General features: G+C 38.7%; 1 protein-coding gene across 8 annotated transcripts in view; it reads right to left on the bottom strand.

Annotated features, from left to right (window-relative positions):
• CPEB4 (cytoplasmic polyadenylation element binding protein 4) overlaps nucleotides 1-21,432 on the bottom strand; it is a 205,063-nt gene that overhangs the window by 35,730 nt on the left and 147,901 nt on the right. For 7 of the 8 annotated variants that reach the window (XM_039484365.1, XM_039484367.1, XM_039484363.1 and 4 more), the window contains one exon: nucleotides 11,498-11,579. In XM_039484365.1, the coding sequence (XP_039340299.1) occupies nucleotides 11,498-11,579 (82 nt within the window). Of the gene's footprint in view, nucleotides 1-11,497; nucleotides 11,580-12,617; nucleotides 12,816-21,432 lie in introns of those variants that run through there. The other variant, XM_039484362.1, reaches the window with a different exon arrangement.

Genomic DNA, 21,432 nt, shown 5'->3' on the forward strand with positions numbered 1-21,432 from the left:
GCAGTGTGGCCACATTTGCAGCGGTGTTGAGAGTGGTGCATTATGGTCAGCTATCCCAGCGTTCAAGTGGCTGCAACGTGCTTTTCAAAAGAGGGGGGTGGGGTGGAGTGTGACAGGAAGCGTGGGGGAGAGAGAGAGAGTGGATTTTTGGAGCCAACACTGTCAGCTCCCTGCCTTGCAGATTCCGACCACTTCCCCGACCCCTCATTCACTCTTAAATGCAAACAGCCTTCAGACCAGATAAGCAGCTGCTCCGACGGACTCCCTTCCCCGCCTCCCGCCATGCTGTTTCTCTCCTCAAGCAAACACTAGCTGTGGACATTCATCCTCCTGCCTGCCTCATTCACAGCAAACAGTAGCTGTGTTTGTTTTTCAGATAAGCAGCTCCGGGAGTCCACAACAAAACAAAGAGGCATCATAACAAAACAAAGAAAGTTCTTTAGTTAAAAGCATTATGGGAAAATTCCGGAGGTCAGTTACAGTGTAGTAAGATTAATCATGGTTTACACTGGCACTCCAGCACCAGCGCTGCAGTCGTTATTCCCCAGGCAGAGGTGGAGTACATGCAGCGCTGTAGCCAGGGAGATACAGAGCTCTATGTGCCTTGCAAGTGTGGACGGTGAGTGAGTTGCAGTGCTGTAAAGCCACCACCAGCACTGCAACTCTCCCGTGTAGCCAAGCCCTAGGTGTTATCATATAGGATCAGGAGAAAGCACTGTGGAAAAGGTTGCTATTTTATCATTACTAGGGCCCTACCAGCGCATTTTGGTCAATTTCATGGTCATAGGATTTAAAAAAACATAAATTTAATTATTTCAGATATTAAAATCTGAAATTTCACAGTGTTGTAATTGTAGGGGTCCTGACACAAAAAGGAGTTGTGTGTGTGGGGGGAAGTGTTGCATGGTTATTGTACTGCTACCATTACTTCTGCACTGCTGCGGGCGGTGGCGATCCAGCCGCCCAGCTCTGAAGGTAAGGTGGCAGCTGCTGGCCAGGAGCCCAGCTCTGAATGCAGAGACGCCGCCAGCAGCAGCGCAAAAAGAAGGCATGGCATATTATGGTATCACCATCCTTACTTCTGTGCCGCTGCCTTCAGAGCTGGGCCCTTGGTCAGCAGCCGCCACTCTCTGGCCACCCAGCTCTGAAGACAATGCAGAACTAAAGGTGGCAATATCGTGACTCTCCTGAAATAACCTTGCAATCCCCTTTTGGGTCAGGACCACTAGTTTGAGATGCACTGGTCTTCCCCATGAAATCTGCACAGTATAGGGTAAAAGCACACAAAAGACCAGATTTCACGGTCCGTGAAGCATTTTTCATGGCCTTGAATTTGGTAGGGTCCTAATAATTACACACAGCACTCCAGGTAAGACTCTTGTGAGTCTCTAGAGGGTCATTTAGTTAATCCTCTGTAATGCTGCAGGGTTGGATTTCATTTTTCCTAAAGCACTGTAGTTTAGACTTGACATCTACAGTATCACCTATGACAGCAATTCCACTCCTGCAACATGTTCCATCACTCAAGTTTGAAACAAGGCAGCCATTTCAGCTTTGTGTTCCTAGACCAGGGGTCGGCAACCTTTCAGCAGTGGTGTGCCGAATCTTCATGTATACACTCTAATTTAAGGCTTCACGTGCCGGTAATACATTTTATCGTTTTTTAGAAGGTCTCTCTCTAAGTCTATACTATATAACCAAACTACTGTTATATGTAAAGTAAACAAGGTTTTCAAAATCTTTCAGAAGCTTTATTTAAAATTAAATTAAAATGCAGATCTTATTAGTTTAGTGTGATCCTTGTCCTTGCTTTTCCTTGATGAGTTTTCCCAATGTCTGGTGGCATGTACTTGGATACTTTAAGCTGCACACAGACTTCTGAGTGATCAGTTGTTAACCGGCTAGAACCCCAGATCAGCAGCTGAGGTGAGTGGAACTGGCGGCTGGTAGGGCTGAGCAGGGCCGGAAGCCTGGACCCTGTCTGGGAGGGGCCCCGGCTGGCGAGGGGCAAGGGGCCAGCAGTGGGAACCCCAGAGTTCTGGGGTTTCGGCCGCTGGCTCCTGCCAGCTGGGGTCTAGCCTGGGGTTCCATCCCCCAGGCCGGCAGCAGGTGCTGAGTGGGACCGGTGGCGGGGCCACAGCTGGCAAGGGGCCCAACAGTGCGAACCCTAGAGTGGCTCAGCCCGCCCCGCGCGCCAACAAAATTCGGCACACGTGCCGTAGGTTGCCGACGCCTGTCCTAGACTTTTCCCTCAGTTGACAAGAGCACAGAGGAAAGTGCAGGCCCACCACTTGCATATTTCAGACTCTTGTTCTCTTACATCCGTTGCTAATATTGTAGCAACGCATGCATTTTTGTCTCAGTCCTATCTTCTCATCTCAATATTTGTCCCTTTTTTCATTTTTTTCTGCAATTTCCTCTTCATTGTCAGGTCTATATACCTGATGCAACTGTTTTAGTCTTAATTTTCTTTTTTATTTCTACCCAATTTATATATGGCACTGCAGATGTATATAATGCTGTGGAGTAAGTAAAACATGTCAAACATGTTAGCCCCTCTCTTGAGGAGCTTACTGTCTGAAGGCAAGAGATGAGAATTGCAGAATGAGCATAGAAATAAGTGGAAAAAAATCAACAAAAATGAGTGAAGAAAGTTTGTATTCTTTACAAAACAGCTGGTCTGATAGTTTTTTTGAAAGCAGAGAGGAGAGGCTGGCAAATATTACTTGGGAGTGCTGCTCCAAACTTACAGAGTGTCTTGAAAGATGACCCAGAATGAGAAATGGCCATCAAGGAAGAAGTCACAAGAGAAACATGGGTGAAACAGGAGAAGATTAGGCAAAACATAGGAGAGGAAGTTAAGTAGAGTCTTAAAAAGGAGAAAGCGTGGTTTGCCCTTAAAACAGAAGGAAAGTGTTTGAAAATCATGGTTCAGCACGTTAAAAGACCTGACTAAAAGTGGCCAGATCTCAACCAAGATTTTCAAAACTGCTCCCACTAATCACAATGGATGCTTCTTATTATAAAGAGAATTTACATATTATGTACACATGCCATATCTGAACAAACCAATGAGGTGCACTTAATTTTCACCCTGGATCTTAAGTAAAACAGTAACTATACTAGATGCTTCAGGAGAAAGTGAAACAAACACATAAGACCCGATCTTCCACCAGTTAAGTCAATAGTCTTTACACTGATATCAGTGAAAGCAGGATCAAGCCCAAAAAGCCAGTGGGCAGATGTGCCGTAATGCCCCATGGCGGTGCCAGGAATTTCCAGGTCTCAAATAGTGATCAGTTTTTGCTCTGAAGTATAGATTTGTTAATTCCTAATTTTTAGGTCAGATGGCATAAATGCAGGTGTTATTCTCACTCAAAAGCATAATGTCATTAATCTGGTCTATCCTGAGGCAGCAAGTTAACAAACGCTCAAACACTTTCACTGAGACATTCTGCCATGAGACTAAATCTCTGGTTGGTTTAAAACTTGCATTTATCAAGGACCATTGCTCTAAAAACATAGATGTAGTCAAAAAAGAAAGTTTAAATTACTTATTTCTGTTAAAAACAGCACAGCAAATGCTGCCAATCAACATTTCAAGAAGAAATTAAGGTAAGAAAATGAAGGACACACATTTGGCACAAACCAAACAAAAATCTGAATGTCAGAGGCAAAATGCCAACATCGGGGGGGAATAAAATAAATAATATAAACAATAATTGGCGATACACCCATCTCCTAGAACTGAAAGGGACCTTGAAAGGTCATTGAGTCCAGCCCCCTGCCTTCACTAGCAGGACCAAGTACTGATTTTTGCCCCAGATCCCTAAGCGGCCCCCTCAAGGATTAAACTCACAACCCTGGGTTTAGCAGGCCAATGCTCAAACTACTGAGCTATCCCTCCCCATATTAATAATAACTCTGAGTCTACATTGGTGTAAATTAACTCCACTGACTTCACAGTTACATCATTATAAATCAGAGCAGAATTTGGCCCTGTTTTCTTTGGAGACAAAGGTCTCATTTTGTGCTGGTACTAAACAAAGGTAATCACTACATACATTAGAGATCAATTTTAACCTTAAATGTTTTTTTTTTTCCAGTCTCAAATTAGAATATGGGGAAGATGACCCTTTAAACTATTCTCCTGACTTGAAGAAGCGCTCTGTGTAAACTTGAAAACTTGCCTCTTTCACCAACAGAAGTTGGTCCAATAAGAGCTATTACCTCACTCACCTCCTCTCTCTAATCTCCTGTATGTTTTATAGTTTAGTCGGAGATCCCAGTTTTGCATGTGTGTTATGAGTGAGACTTATATTATGAAAAAAAAAAATCATGGGGCTCACACGTGACTTCAAGACTCCAGCCATTTTTTAAAGCTCCTCCATTTTTTCTTAAGGTTTACATTACATAAACTGACATGATAGCAATCCACAATCCGGCATGCCACCAGGAAGTACAAAACAAATGATCACCTTTAAAGATGGACTTCAAAAATGGATGTGCATTACAGTGAGCTATTCATTACACATACAAGCCAACGTGTGGGCCCCCACCCATGGTCCAACAGGAATCTTCTGAGTTGGCAGCAGTTTGAAAGCAAGCCAGAGAGAGCAGGCTAATGTTACATTTGCAGTTTCATTATTAAGCATTGCAGTGACTGCATGGGACACCACAACCCCACAAGTACACCTTCTTCCTGCATCCCAAGAGAGAAGTTACCTTGTGCTGTACAATCTTCATACGCAAATTAGGACTGCTCCTTGTATTACAGGCACTTAAGAAAATAGCAGCAACACAAACAGAACAGGCACAGAAAGAAACAAGTATTTGGGACATACCATAACAGCCGTAACTGCAGGGGAGTCGAAAATATTTTCTTCCTTCCTACACTTCCCACCAAGTCTTTGCCCCCTCCCACTCCCACCACCACACACACAAAACCCTTTGCTTTCAAATAACAAACTGTATTTCAGGATACTGTAACACTTATACAAGCTACTTCAATTCTTTCTGGAATTAAAATGTGCTCTCACCTGCAGTTCACAGTATTTGGTATCATCCAGCCAGCTCAGGAGACTGAACACTTTCCAGAAAGACAAGCAAGCAAGCCCTAAGTAATCTTTCAGTTTATTTCTTTATAGAAATTTTAGGGTAATGACTTTACACACTGTAGGCTCACAAAGTGGGAGTGTTTTTGTTTTGGTTATTTTGTTTTTTAAGTGTATACCGTGAGCTTCACCCATCTCATGCATATTTTTCCAGAGCTGATCTGATGCATATCCAATTTTTTCTTGCTAAAACTATTAATATCAATGCCATTTCTATTTTTTTTACATATGGTACATCATGCTAAGTATCTCTTCGATGCAAATCTACCCCGAGTTCAGACTGAGACCAAATTCCGTGACAGCTAGCTACATCAAAACAAAAATTCACTTGCCAGCATCCGTCTTCCTATTTCTTAATCTACAATAATTCGAGCTTAGGCCAAATTGCAGAATTTGGAACGGGGTTTGGTCATCCTTCTCCTTTTTCCCCACCCTGCAAAAATGCCCTAAGAAGTTCATCTCAGATCTGTTTAGGAGCTCAAAAAAAATTCCCTCTTGATTTCAAAATCTTACGGCACTTTATATATGGGTCGTACCTACATGACTACCAGGCTCAATGGAGGACCAGGAACAATTAATACATTAAACCAGTGTCAAAAAGCAAAAGTACTTGCGCTGTCCATTTTAGTCTTTCATTTACCACAGTACTAACATTATTTCTTCCACCTGTCTGCTCTGTTCTTCCTGCTTGCCATTAATTTTGAGTTCTTCCACATTTAAAAAAGTGAAATGATCACAATCTAAGGTGATTCAGGGTTTGTTTTTTAAATGGAAGTGTGTCAAAAATTAGCCAGATAATAGGCATAAGAATCATGAAAGCCAAGACCTGATGATTGGTCATTACTTTTCCTTTATTAGTTTAAAACCAAACCTCCGACGTGGCCTTGATTTCTGTTAGTGTGTCTCTGTTTGTTTAATTTTGTTAAAAACCAAACAGAAAGATACTTAAGAGATTAATTTAAAAATAGCTAAATTATAAAGGCTCTGGGAAAGAGCCAATAAGATATACAGGAGAGGTTGGGGAGAACCAACAGAGGTATAGAAAACACGGCATTTTATATATATGTACATATAATATGTACACACCCACACAAGTTGTAGAAATAAACATGTTGTAAACTAGAAATAGCTAGAAGGGCTTAAAATAAAGGCTTGTAAATAATTCAAGGACTAGGTCAAATGATGAGTTAGTACATTAACAACATTTGGCAAGAGTACAAATCCTTGACTGTCACAAATGAAGAGTCTGGCAGTAGCATCCTAACCCATTTGCAATGAACAATTATAGGACTGGAATCCTTTGTTCCCAGGTCAGGATTGGCAGAGCCATGGTGAGGGGAAACCAATGTAGTGTCAGGTCTAGCAGGTTTCTTAACTCGTCTATTAGACCCTAACTTATAGGTATTACATTCACTTCCATTTTAAAATGGAATAATTCATCTGCTTGTAATCTAAATTATACTACCAATTAACTCAGAAATCCAATGGGTTCTTCATTTTAATTATGACAAAGTGAACTTGCAGGATGACCACCAGTGACTACAAGCTGCAGTCATTTAATGCATAACTCACAAGTACTTCCTAATCATGGTTAGGACAAATTGGGCCAGCGTACAACACAACGAGGGGAAGAGGCAGTTAGTTTTTCAGCATTTCACAAATTAAGTTCTATGTATTTCAGTTTCAAATGAGTAATGATCTTTTTTCTATAAATTGCTCAGAGAAGAGGGTGCAAAGAAGAGGGTGCAAAGATTGGATCATCAGTTCAGCTTTTTTATAAAAAATTGACAGGCAAAATTGCAGCTCCTCTTTCACCCAAACTAATAGAGAATACAAAAGGCTTCACTGATTATAAAGCTATATTAAAGTGCAGGTCTTAACGCATGGGTCTGAGTACCCTTAGGATCCCAGAAGGGTACTGTGTAGCACTCCCAAAGCAAAACAAGGGAGGAAAGGAGGAGTTGTTTTTGGCTACTAAGTTTAACATCCCTGCTCAGTATAAAAATATGTATACTTCTGTTTTTGTAGATCCCTTTAGGATGCTGACAAAAATCAAACCTTAGGTTTTTTACCGATTATGCATGGTCACTCACTTATCTGGCCAGAACTACAGCCTTATATATTATTATTAGTTTTTGTTATTACTGTGGCATCTATAGGCTTCAATCAGGATTAGGGACCATTGTGCGATTATTAACACATGACTCTGTGTCAACAATTATCTGAATATATATATTTGAGGAGCCAGATAGGATGTCACAAAAACAAACCACATTCCAAACACCGCACAAGAAAATGCCTGTTAATTTCTTCCTTCCCAAGCATTCAGAAAAATCTTTGCACAAGTCATCCCAACCTTTTGACACAAATATCTTTTCGATAGGATCATTATGGATCGTCACCCATTTTTTAAAAATCTAGTAGTTTTTCAGGACTTGAAGAGGCTATGATTGTTCTAGAAATATTACTACATGTAGCAGTTAACTCAAAGTAAACCATTTTGAGAAACATCAGGTCTTTGAATTCCATTTTCATCAGGTTGCCTTGCTCCTCTCCGATTTTCAGGCAATCTACCTCCCCGTCCGCCCTCATGCACCCAATTCTTTTCAGTTTTAGTCTACTCTATCCAAAACCTAGCTTTTTCTCACCCTAGCCATCTTTAGCCTAATTTTTCCCATGTATCTCTCGTGCAGCTTTAGAGCGGATTCACATCTTTTCCTTTGGCTGTTTCTACACAGACTCTTTTACAACAGTGCTTTGCAGTGCTGGAAGCATGTGTGCCAGCCTGCTTCTCTAATCCCTTTCACTTTGCACCACTTTCAGGCAATAAGCGCCAGTCCCATAGCCTGGAAAAAACAAAGGTACATGATAGTCACTAAAGCAGCAAGTCTGCCACTACACAGCATTTAAAGACATTTCATTCTAGATGAAAGAAGGAAATATTTAGTTAGCCGTCTAGTGTTACACCAATGCTGAAACTGCAATCTGGAAGACCCAGATTCAAAAATCAGTCTCTGGATCTCTGGCTCAGCTGAAGGCCGAGTACAATATAAAGAAGATGCAATTAGTCTCTAGGGAAAGGCTTCTGCAGATTGTCATTGGCTATGCAGAAGTCAGCACGCTCACTCTCGTGGATAAAAATAACATACTGAAATGGCAGCTGTTCAGGAAAGGAAATGGGGATAGGATTCGAGGGAAGAAAAAATGAAACAGCCACAAATAAAAATATTCTTTATCACAATTTACAAAATCTCATCAGGATTTTAACACTGAATCTAACAGTGAATCAATGCTATTTTCAAAATGCTTTGAGGATCCACCAAAAAACCAAAGCATTGCTTTGTTTGTATGCTTAATATCACAAGCAAAGAACAATTGTTACACTTATTCATAAAGAAACCCAAGATTAGTAAATGTAAGACTCAATCACTAAGTAGTCATAACAGAGAATATAGATTTTTTGTTTAGTTTTTCTGATTGTTATGCTTTAGACTGCCAAATCAAAAAACTACCACTATTCTGTACATCCCAATATTAAGTCAGGCCATCACTTAAACATACAGGCGTTTCTGTCAAAACCTTAAGAGACAATGGTCCCAACAGTATGATTCCCAATCCCTAAACATATTTCCCCCCCCAGTTCTGAATTAGTCTGAAGACTTTAAAAGGCTCACTTGGTGTATTTTAATATTTTTCCTTATTTCCGGAGTGCAGCGTGCTATGAAAGGAAGAAGTAACCTGATTTAGAATACTGACATGCAAGTCATTGTTAAATTTTATCAAAGAGTCAGAAGTTAGCAACGAGACCTATTAGATCATCTGGTCCATCTCCCTGCCAATCCCAGATTGTTTCCTACAGTATGTTTTCTAGTGCTCTGTCCAGTCTATTTTTAAAGTCTCAAGCAATGGAACTTCCATCACCTCACATGGAAGGCCAATCCAAATTAGTTTAAAAACACTGCCCATGAAAAGTAACCCATACAAAAACAAACTTCATAACTATTTTTATGGATCAACTTACATAACTGCAGGTATTAAAAAAGGACAGCAAGACTATAAAATGACAACCACAAGTCAGCATATTTTAAGATTCTTACCTTCTGCTGATTCTTTTAAACATTATTCAAGCTAGTTCTGTTTTTTTTTAAAGGCACATTCCTTAAAATATTACAGCAAATAAACCACTGCACAAGCCTGCTAAGCTATAATAGCAGAGAACAGGGATTTATGTACCACAAATTTCATGTAAGTAACTTAAAAACATAGCCCAGGAAGTACTACTTCAAAATGGAAGCATTGTTAAGGCAAGTATATTTTTATGGCTATTAACCTTAAAACATCCAAAAAGAATATTATAGTTTAGAGTAATATATGTCAATGTATGTCAAGCACCTAACGAAAATACAGTAGAAAATTTCCCTGAATAATATCTGATTGATGTTGCTGTGTTCTGATTATGCAACAATACAGAGCTTTATACCAAATATAGATTGTGCACTGGGGATTAACAAATCAAGCTCAAGCAAGAATTAGTATGCCTCAGAAATATACACTATTCTTTGCTGACATTTATTCCACTCTTTGAATACTTTTCACTTTTAAAGTAAAGAACCATTTGAAAACCAAAGGACTTTTTCAGAGCAGTTAAACCAATCACAGTACTGTATAAAACTGCCCTTAATTACTGAACATGACAATATAGCAACCTTACTTTGTTAGAAAACTCTATTTTTTCTTAAAAGCTCAGTTTGGTCTGCAGACACATCACCGTGAGCTTGTCAGATTTAATCAGCTAAAAGCTGGATTGGGCCCGCCTCATAGCTGGATGAAAGGCCTCCAAGCAAATTCCAGATACTTAATTTAAGTGGGACTCGACTTTTGACTCAGTATTGAACTAAGGCTCCATTATGATGCTAAGGTATACACAGGGTACTGTGCTCTGATGGCATGTGGGGGGAAAAAACAAAAACAAAAAAAATAAGGCCCTTACAACTTGCTGTTATTAAACAGTAGCAAACCTCAAGGATTGTCCTGGAGTCTCCAGGAATTAAAGATTAATGTTTAATTGAAGATTATGTCATGTAATGAAACCTCCAGGAATACATCCAGCCCAAATTGGCAACCTTACTAAAGAGCCAATGGCACTGGTACCCTTCTCCCCACAGGGAAAGTTTTTTGTTTTTATTTTTAAACTCAGTGGAAGTTTTGTCTACTTAGAACTCCCTTGCAGTTTCAGTTGGAAAGTTATTTCCTGCACTAAATTGTCATGTAGCTGCATTTCACCCCAGAGCTGGATGCATGAACTTTTAGTATACATCTGTTAAGTACTTCGGGATTGTACTAGATGAGAAGCACTACTAAAATGCAAGTCACTTTAATTAATAACACAAACCTTGGTTTAGGGGAAATTTATTTTTAAAGACTACCATAAATCTGTTTTAGTGGCCTCAGGTCAATAACAAAAAATGAGAAAAAACCTTGAAGTGAATAAATAAGTACTCAGACAACTGTAACCCTGAGACTGAAATTGTAAGATTAGTGTTTAGCACTGACCTGCAATGAACTAAACTTCAGGGTTTTATAGCATGTACTACTTCTATTAAGCAATATATTAATGTAAAACCTATGTGTATTAAAAGCAGTTTCAGAAGACAGTTATTTCTTTAGTCGATATTTTCAGAACACTTTCATTGGGAAGCTTAAAACTCATTTCTTTTTAAATCTTTCACTTGCAAAGTATACTTCTCCTATATATTTAAGCATCTCTCGTTCCTGAGAGACAGCACAAGAATGTTCAATCTTTATTCTGGAGAAAGTATTGCATCAGGAGAACCTTATAATTCAAAAGGGAAATGGACACAATTACGCAAGTGTGTGGCATAGTCAATGGAAAGCATACTTGAGACAGAGTTGTGATGAAATAGCTTAGTAGTCATATTAGACACTGGGTTAGTTAAATAAGTACCGAAGATGTATTTTTGCAGACATAGAAGTGCATATGTGGCTGAAGAGGGAAAACACTGTCAAGTAAGTTGGTATGCTTTACCTATCTGAATAAGATTCCAGAAACTGGGAATTTAATTTTTACCATGCTGCGTGTTTAAAAAAAAAATCAACACTATTCAAGCCACTTATTACACAAAAGAATGCCTTGTGCTTCCATTTCGTAGTGTCCTTAATCAAGACATTAGACACACACAGGTGCTCATGTGCACTGATACCTTCGTCTCTTGACAGAGAAGGAAAATGAGGCCTAGATGAGTTGACCAGCATGCAATATGCAAATGATACTTAGTTGTTCTAACAAAAGACAAGTTTTGTATCCTGCCCAAGCACATCATCCTAATTATTTACTGCAGGAAACGGTTGCCTTCTAAATTTACCTTTCAGTGAATCATTTTCAGCTCTCATTATGTCAATCAGCGAGTTCTCCAGAGAATGCATGTCAAAAGTTCTTGCGCGATCCTGTAAGTAAACACAAACAAAGCCAATTTAGACAGCAAAATGCTATCCAAGGTTACCTCAAATATGCAGAAGCTTCAACTCCACCCTATGTCATTAGATCAGAATTTAAATATAATTTCATCGTATATGTTTAAGTAAAACTACAAGACTCTTGGGCTTTTATTGAGTAACAGTAAATTCATATCTGAAGTTTCAGTTTTGCATTAGCAACACCATGAACAAAATATCTGAAAACAAATGAAAGTACAGTTTTACTCCTAAAAAAGCCTCATTGCAATAAGTAGTTTTTAAAACAACTAAAATGAGACAGCCTCTATTGAAACTCACTGCAAAGCAATCTCTCTCTTTAAAAAAAAAAAAAAAAAGATACGTTTATCGTACTGACATTGAACATTTATTTTTGCCAGCCATAGAAATACAGTCAGAACTGATACTGTTAAGAGGCCAAGAAAATTTGGGTTGCTTTATGTTTGTTTTAAGAAAGAAAAGTAATGTAAGATAGGAGTGTTCAGGTATATTTTAGAGTTGGCTAGAAAATTGAAAAACAAATGACACACAAAAGTTTGTTTTCCTTTTTCATCAATTTAGTTTCCATTGACGTTTTCAGGCCAGCTCAAGTCTGGAGGCTGAACTACTCCAAAAACTTTATTTGCCAAGTTTAATACTCTCCACCCTCAAATAAATCCTGTTTGAAGCAATGAAACGAATTGCAAATTAAGGCCCCAGTTCAGGAAAGCATCCTTGTTAAGGAAAGCACTTACCAATTTAAACTCTGCCATTACAATACAATGGATGTTAATCCAGTGTTATACAGTTATCAGTCATTTCAGAGTCTGCACAATTAAAACTGAAGTTCACAGAATTCCATTTACTGCAAATATTCCCATTTACTCCAAACAGCCTCGTTTTTTGGTAAAAAGTTAACATTTTGTACTTTAAAATTTCACTCTCTATACCCAGAACTTAGCAATTTTAAATGAACACTTAAAAACAAAGCACTAGACAAACTTTAGAGACAAGTTGACTTGTATACATTACCATCACATCATCTTGATCCATTTGAAGTAAATTTACCAAGGATTTCTCCTTAGCATCATCCTTTAGCATATTTCAGAGGTCACCCTTTCTTGACTAAAACAGCCAATGCTCAACTGAAGAGAAGATCAAAGTTCACACATGTCTGTCAAAGCCACCTATCTGGTTATGCAAGTTAAAAGTAATGTATTGCATTAACTTAGTACCAAACCAACCCCAAACACTTTGGCCAAGCATTATGGTTCTCAATTTCTTGATTTTAGTGTCTATATTTAACTTTCATGTTTCAATAATAGAGTCTTGCAAAATTACAAGTGTTCACTAGTCCAGGCACAACATATATTGCCCCATGATGAAATAATTTAGTCATCACTGAAAAAAGTTTCCCCACAACCACCCTCTCCCAAGGAAACAGGCAAGTAGAACTGCATTAACAGACATTGCATTTAATTTCTGTATTCAAAAAGGAGACCACCTCTAATCCCAGGTGTTATATTTTGTTCATTTTCCAAGAGAGATTCTCCTTTAACCCAAAACCAAGACCAAGAGCGGAAAGTTTCTGCCCATAAAGAAACAAGAAAAGTTATAAGCAACTCTAGATAGGAGATTAGAGTAAACTTATATACAACTATATCAATTACCCACCAATGTGGGGGTTTAGTTTCTCTCTACATCTAGATGCAAAGCTGTAATTTTGCAAAGAAAGTAGAGCCAGATTTGCTCAGTATTTGGATGAGAAGTTTAAAAAAACTGCATAAAACAGTGCTGTATATTCAATAACGGATACTTTCATTTGCCTCAATATTGAAATACTGCTGCCATTTTGGCTGGGCACTGTATTGCAGGAGAGTCAATCTTTAAATGAGAAACTGGTCACGGCCATTTGTGGGCATTAAATACTCCGTGGTATTTTAAGAGTAGAAGTGGCTGGCTCTGGCGTCTTAGCCTAATTCCTATTTAGTAAGTCACATTCCTACCAAAAACGAAATAGTCATTTTAACTGAGAACTTATTTTTCACTTCCCCTTCAAAATAAAACACACCCCCAAAACCCACAACCTTGTGTGTTGCTGCCACAGAATGGTTCAAGTACTCTTCTCCAGAGGCAGCTCATTACAGTAGCATGTAGGTGACCCTTAGAGAAAGTATGGCAAAAAGGTGAAGTTAGCTGTACTCCAGTCACTAACAGGACAGAAACATTTACCATACTAATATGGCCAAAATTCAATTTGCCGTGTATCTGCCCCATCTTTTCAGAGTTTTATTTTCTCACTAACCTGTATAACAAGAGAGCACACGTATCTACCAAAAAAATACTAGTTTAGGAACATTTGGTTCCTTACACTTTTTCCCTCCAGCTTCACATTTGTTTCTTCTCCTACTTGTTTCTTTCTTCACTGGTACTTTTAGTTTCTTGATTTGATATTTTTGTCCCTGGTTCCTATAGATTTCAAAGTCTAGTTAGAATTTTAACAACTCCAAGCTCTGGTCTGCACTATAAACTTATGTTGGTATAATTACATCACTCTACGGTGTAGAAAATCCACACCCGTGAGTGACAGTTACACTGACCTAACTCTTGGTGTAGACAGCGCCATGTCATCAGGTGGGCTTCTCCCAGCTCTTCTCCCTCTCGGGGACGAGGAGTACCTAGGCCAACAGGAAAAGCTTTCCCGTCAGCATAGATAGCCTCTTCACTAAGCACTACAGCAGTGCAGTTGCACGGGTGCAATTGTGCCACTGCAGCACTGAAAGTGTAGATAAGCCTTACATTTCAATTAAATCAATTTGAATAGTTTACAGAGGTAAAAAGGTGTTCCTTATCCTTATTGACTTGAATGGGAATAGGTATAATCCATGCAAGTCAGAAATGAATAAAGGCAGACAATGTCTCTAAACTTTCAAAGTGTCTGTATTGCTTCCATCCAGGACTGTTTTTTCTTTTTGTGGGGGGGGTTTTGTTTGTTTGTTTTGGGGGGGAGGCTGTTTTTGTTTTTAAAGATATTGTAGCACTTTCCAATCTCTCAACATTTCTCCCAACGTATTTCTTTCTGTTCTGTACCTTATTTTGTGTTTTGAATCTCTCTTTAGCAATAGATCTAGAACTCGGCCTCACCAACATTGAAGCAGCTGGAAACTTCAACTTGTGTGCATCTGCCACTGCTCCTATCTCACAACAGGGGGAGCATGGCATTTCAGGAGCTTGCAGACCCTTCAGCAGCCACACTGTCAATGACATCTCAGTTATCTGGCAAACATTTAATGAGAAGAATACTGCCAGGCAGCTTCTGTATGGTATTTTGCATGCAATGCTGCCAACAAACTGTAGGGTCAGCCCCAAAATAACTTCTCTCCCCTAAATTTTTAGTGTTGTGCTGAGATTAAGTTATATTATTGAATGTCACAGAGAGGGATTTGCATTCATCAACTGGAATGTGAGTGTGTGTGGGGGGGGGGCAGTGTTTGGCATTCAGAACAGAGGCAGTATTTAATCATATATAAGGGAGAAGAAACAGGGAATAAACTGGAAATTCCCTCAAAGGGACAACTAGATTCTTTAATGGAAATTTTCCCTGAGCCCGCTCACTTTCTACCTCTTCCATTTTTAATGACATGCCCCATTTATTCTCCCCCTTTATGAGACATGATTTTTTAATGAGGATATCCATGTCTTATAAGCTCAGCTTCCCAAGGTTACCCACCCGCAGTTCTAAACCATGCTCATCTTGATTACCAAATAAAGTTACGTGGCAGTGTTCCCATTGGTAGCCACCATTAATGGATCATTCACAATGGAAGGGTGCAGATGTTTCTAAAACATTCAGAGCCTCATCCTCGCCACCCTCTCGTGGTTCCAGTCGTTCCTAGATGATAAAAGAGTCTGGGTGATACAAAATGCTGAATTACCAAGAGGCCCTTATCCTCCTCATTCAGTCATATGATATGATGAGATTTCTAAACAATCTAGAGCATTCTCAATATACAACTGATAAGCAAGTTTTTTCTCAGGCTTGAGGGAATGCCTAATGGCGTAGTCAGCTTGAGGCACTGAGTTGCCTCAGCCTCAATCCTGGGAAAACACAAGACTTGCTACTGGGACATTTGAAAAAGTTTGCTCCTCAGGGTCCCTGCTTATTGAGGGCATTCATTAAAAGACCACAAACCAAGTTAATATGCATCTTAGTAGCATCATGTGCCTGCCACAAAGCACCACTTATTAGTGAAAAAGTAGAAGCTAGACCAATACCCTACTCTAGTTATCATAACCTTTCTAAGTTGCTCAGTCACTATGGTGGCAAGCCCAGTACAAATACTTTATTTCATGACATCTGATGCTATTGTCCAATTGCAGAATTTAAGCAGACTATGTCCCTATTAATATCATGACACTCTCACAACAGCAAGCCATGTGTCCTGAGTGCTATTTAATTGCAATTCCCTTTCAGCACGGCTTCTCAATCACCTGTAAGACATTCAAAACGCAGCATGTCATTCGCCAGTTTGCACAATTATAAGCATTTTGTCCACCCTGTATTATGTATTATTTACATTGGGTAGGATAGACTAGCCTAGAAATACCCAAAGCACCTTGAACCCAGATGGGAGCAACAAGGCATAAAACCAGAAAAGCAGATCTATTCCTGAAGTGGATAGAGCAAATATTTTATTGGTTTACTTACTTTTTGGAACTACTGGGTGAATCCCAGTACTTGGTTTATTCAATCAATTGTAGATGGTGCCTATTCTGAAAAGTACAGATATCACAGGGCTCCCAGATTCCTGAATACAGACCTAAATCTGTGCTGACTACCCTGAAACATCAATTTCAGTGAGCTTGCAGTGTTTAAATCAGCAAATTTGGTTCACCGCGCAGAGAGGTTCATTAACAATTTGCCAGGCTAAGCATCAGGATAGTACAATGGCCTGAAGAGAGACAAGCACCATGAACACATTTTTACTTTTAGTAGAATCTCTATTAATGTAAGATATTTGCTCCTGAATTACTTAAAAGAAAACAGCACCAGTTTTGCTCACTGCTGTGTTCTAAAAGTTCACATGGTGGTCAACAAACCAACAAGTACTTTATCTGAAAATGATAAAAATTAACATCTGAGACTAGCATTAGTGGCCATCTTGCCAAAGAGACATGTAACTACACACTGAATACTGCTTTAACATTACTGCTGTAACATATAAATATTAAAAGCTCTGATTTTTAACTCGGTAACCAAATATGGGGAAAAGTTGGTCTTTGAGAAGCATATGAATTTTCACTACGCTGTAATCAGCAAAAATGAGTGTAGTTCTTCTTTCAAGCATACAGTGGGTAGGGAGATTTATCCCACAGCATGGTGTTGTTTTCTAAATGGCCCAATTCACTGAGTGACATTGGCAGTGGCCCCAGGGGAATCCTACTAGTGATCTGTGTGTAATAAATATATGAATGAGAAAGAATGGGATATAGGGATAATGATCACCCAAAAGAAAGTAAAATGTCTATATAGCTATAGACATTTTCGCTGGTGGCTGACATTGCTTACCTAAGCTGATCACAAGAAGAACTTTGCATTTCAAGAATTTGTATTTGGGTATCTGAACTTTTGCTTTGTAAGAGGGCTCTCAAAGGACAAGCACATTTACCTTTGGCAAAAGAGGACTTTGAGAAACAAGATCCTAATGAGCATCAAATTATAGGCCCAATACAAAAGGCTGCTTTTAAGATATTATCAACATTTACATGCTGTAAGAAATAGTGGAATTTATATAAAAACAGCATTGCTTAGAAGACTAATTATATAAAGGTAATATTTAGCAGGCCACACCCAATTAATATAGAGCTGATTTCCATAACAGTGAACTTTATGCAAAGGTCTGACCAAATCACTCTAAAAAGGAAATGGAATTGCTGGTCTGTTTCCTTCATGCTGCCTAGAAATAATTTCAAAATACATACAAGTGGTTAAGGATTGAGAGATGAACTCCCGGATTCTAGTCTCAACTCTGCTATTGACTCATGTGAATTTGCGCAAGTCACTTAACCTCTGTGCCCCGTGTTCTCCCCACATCTATCTGTAAAGAATATTTTAAGTACTTTGAAATCTATGGTTGACAGGTACTATGTAAGGACAAAGTTTAAAATGGAGATGCTTATAAGTAGGAAACCATTAAGTCATACAATTCAGATTCCATAAGATCCATCTTCTTCCCTTCTTGAAGTCCAAAGGGACCCAATACAGAATCAACACACTTAGGATAAATTATGTATCGCACCTATTGTGATACTATATGCACTGGAAGTTGAACATGAAAGCTTAATGCCATGGAAGAGAATGTTCACCAAAACTTAGATCTAAATTCTCCTAAGCTTCACAGACAGTTGATCTGAATTCAACCACTGACGTACAGGCCTAACTACATTTAATCTGTACCCATGCCATCAGTATCACCTGACAAACTAAGACTCCAGAAACCGAGAGTTTCTATTCAATGCTTCCCAAGATGAGGCAATCACAACCATAGTCTGCCAATGCCATGAAAGCCAAACAGTATAAAATCAAAGCCTGCCTGGGTGTGACAATTTGCTTGTAGCAAAGGCTGTGCCTAATATTACAAAATGTGAATTTTTTGAAGAGTCAGGCATCTATAATGATGCAAAGTAAACTGTTGATTTAAGCAATTTATTGAAGATGATTAAGCAGTATTTATGGGGCAAGCATAGTTGCATATATCATACTTTACTATCAATTCTATTCAATATATATTGCTTAGTTCTTTGGAGAACCTTCCTTTGCAGAATTGCTGCATACTACAGTTGTAGAAAGATCGCCTCTAATTCCTATTCATTCTATGTGCTTTGGAGGTTTGAAGCTTTCTGAAAACTTGTCCTAGTTCCCATAATTTAAATAATTTGTGTCAGAGCTATAAAGTAAATATTTACTATTATAAACCAAAGCCTGTTTTGTTTTGTTTTTTTATGTTTGCCTTTATAGTTTCTAGTAACTCTATATCCAGGAGTCCCTAACACTTAGCCAAGTGTCTTGGTAGCCTTAGGCACTGGACATGAATTCCACATTTTTATTTCATACTGAAGTAGAATGATGAAGCTTAACTCAGTTGCTATATACACCCCACCCAGCCCTCCCAGTAAGGGGTGTCTTCCAACTCCCAATCCAGTAACCGCTGAATTAACAAGGCACTGAATAAACAGGTTTTTCCTGAACGGATGTTTCTGTATGCTGCTCTGATCATTTTTTATAGCTTCACCAGGAAGAGTAAGATGAAAGCTAGAAAACTCAAGTGAATCAAAAGTGCTCACTCCCACAAAAGTTCTTATTGCTCTGTCAAACTGAAAGTTTTTAAAGATCAAGAAGAATCACTGTCCTGTCTATAAATTTCAAACATACCTGCTGCACATAAACCTCTTTATGCATCTACTACTGTACACCACCCAATGTTCTCTGCTCCGTGCTACCCTGCTGTGTATACAATTCATTTTCAAAGAAAAATGCTTAATAAGATTGCTTCTTTTAATCTTAGAAAACATAATTCAAATAGCTTCCTAACAAAGGCCCTCTTTTTAAAAAATCCCTGAGGTCAGAAATATGCAGGAGGGCTGAAGCCTAAGTACAAACGTCAGTAGTAAGTTTATAAAACAAGAACAGTGTTAACTTCCACAGTACTTAAATTGTGTATGTCAGACACTTTCAACCACAATTCTCTAGTTACAAACTACTACATTAGAGTGCTTTTAATTCCACAGACCAATAGCTAAATCAGTTGGGGGAGGGCATAAAAACACTAGTTACTATGCAATGGATACAGTTATAGAAAATGGGTGAGCAGGTATATAAAAAACCAAAATACACGTATTTTAATCTAAAATGACAACTTAAAGCTTTATGGAATAAAACCTACGTACAGAATAAAAGTAACCCTTTTCTACAAAACAGGTTGCCTCATCATTTTATGCAGCCAGCTCTCAGTCTCTCGAGAGGCTCCTTCAGAACAATAAGAAAATATAAATCAAAATCCTAAAGTGAGCAAACTAAAGACCATTAGCAAGATCCCTTTATGATGAAAGGTTGGCAAATGCATGTAACAGAGAATATTTTTAGTTCTAAAATGCTTTATGAATGGGATTGTTTTAATACACTTATCAATATAGTCAGGATTTTTGTGTACAAACAGATTACAGATGGGAGTTTTAATTTTACACTAAGTAGTCATGTGTGTTTTCACAAACATTCCACATCTACCTTGGGGAAAAGAAAGCCCCCTTGGCACAGAACCTCCATGGATTGGGATGGGGTTAAATGTCTGGAGACCTTTCTCTGGGGGAGAAAATAAAACATTTTGAGCAAGTGAATTCAGTGAACTGCCCACAAGTGTAAAGTTCTATGAAATGGGTAATTTGAATTTTTATTTTCACGTCCTAGTCAAAGAAGCTATGCAGAAATTTGTCTGAGTACTTTTTGCAGAAAGCTGAGCACTATTGCTCAACTTGTTAGTGCCTTCAAGGACTGATTCTACAAACATCCTCACGTGTTTGAAGATGAGAGCTTGAAACCTGGAAATGCCTATCAAAGCAAGATTTATATATTGCATAACAAGCAGAGTGCTCATCTTTTTAAAAGTGCAAGTATGTAGCAAGAGGAAAGTCTGTACAATCCTGAGGACAATGCTGCAGTACGCAGTTCAATTACTGACAATTCACCATCCCAGTAAGCTACTAAACTTTCAGTGTCGCAGGGAGGAAAATGGAGAGCAATTGTTTTTTGAAAATCCCTTATATTACAAGGTAGGTCCCCTCACTCATTTGGTCAGATGTCTATGGAAGGTTACTATAACTAAGAACCTAACATTTCCCTTTTCAAGAGCACAGTTTATTATTTTGAAAACTAGCAACTTTCCAAATGAGAGGTCACAAAGGGTGGCGACAAATTGTGGCTTTGCTCTTTTGAAATAGATCTTTTGTAAGTCTAATTCTGAAAAGCTAAAAAAAATAAGGAATTAGTTAATTTTTAAAACAGATTTAACTGCTTTAATTGAGAGGACACTTTGTACAGTAGTAAAAGCACAAGATGAGGAGTAAAAATACCTAGGTTTTCATAGAATCATAGAATTCAAGATCAAAAGGGACCATTATGATCATCTAGTCTGACCTCCTGCTAGATGCAGGCCACATAAGCCCATCCACCCACTCCTTTAGCAAGCGACCCCTGCCCCATGCTTCGGAGGAAGGCGAAAAACCTCCAGGAGCAGTTTTGTTTACTGCTCTGCCAGCTGATCTTGGGCAAGTCACTCAACCTCCTGTGCCTTGGATTCCCCAACTGTAAGAGGAGGATTTGTCTAATCCCAAATTGTGCTCCAAGACTTTGAGATTCTCAAATGAGCAGTACTATAGAACTACTAGGCATCACAAACACCAAACCAATTTGTACATGGCCACCACAATACTGAATGAGCTACCTTCGCTGTTACAAAAATACCAAGCAAATCAACACAAGAAATCATCCCTATTTTTATCTACAAAAATTAGGGATGTGTCTTATGGCAAGTCACTAAGAGTCATGAGGTAAAAACAATTAAAATCAACATTTGTTCACGTAAGTTATTTACACAGACATATGCAACACTCGTCAATAAAAAATGAGCATTTAGGTATGGCTGCTATAGGATCTCTGTCACAAGATATGCTCCAATATGTACTTTTGTATTTCACTAAGCTTTTGAGTAAAGATATCTTTTCTAAAAATCACACTCAAAAATTCGTGTTTGTTCTTCCATACTCTTGCATTCTAAATAAGCTAATTTTCATA

The sequence above is a fragment of the Mauremys reevesii genome, linkage group 8 (assembly GCF_016161935.1).
Source record: "Mauremys reevesii isolate NIE-2019 linkage group 8, ASM1616193v1, whole genome shotgun sequence".
In the NCBI taxonomy this organism is placed as follows: Eukaryota; Metazoa; Chordata; order Testudines; family Geoemydidae; genus Mauremys; species Mauremys reevesii.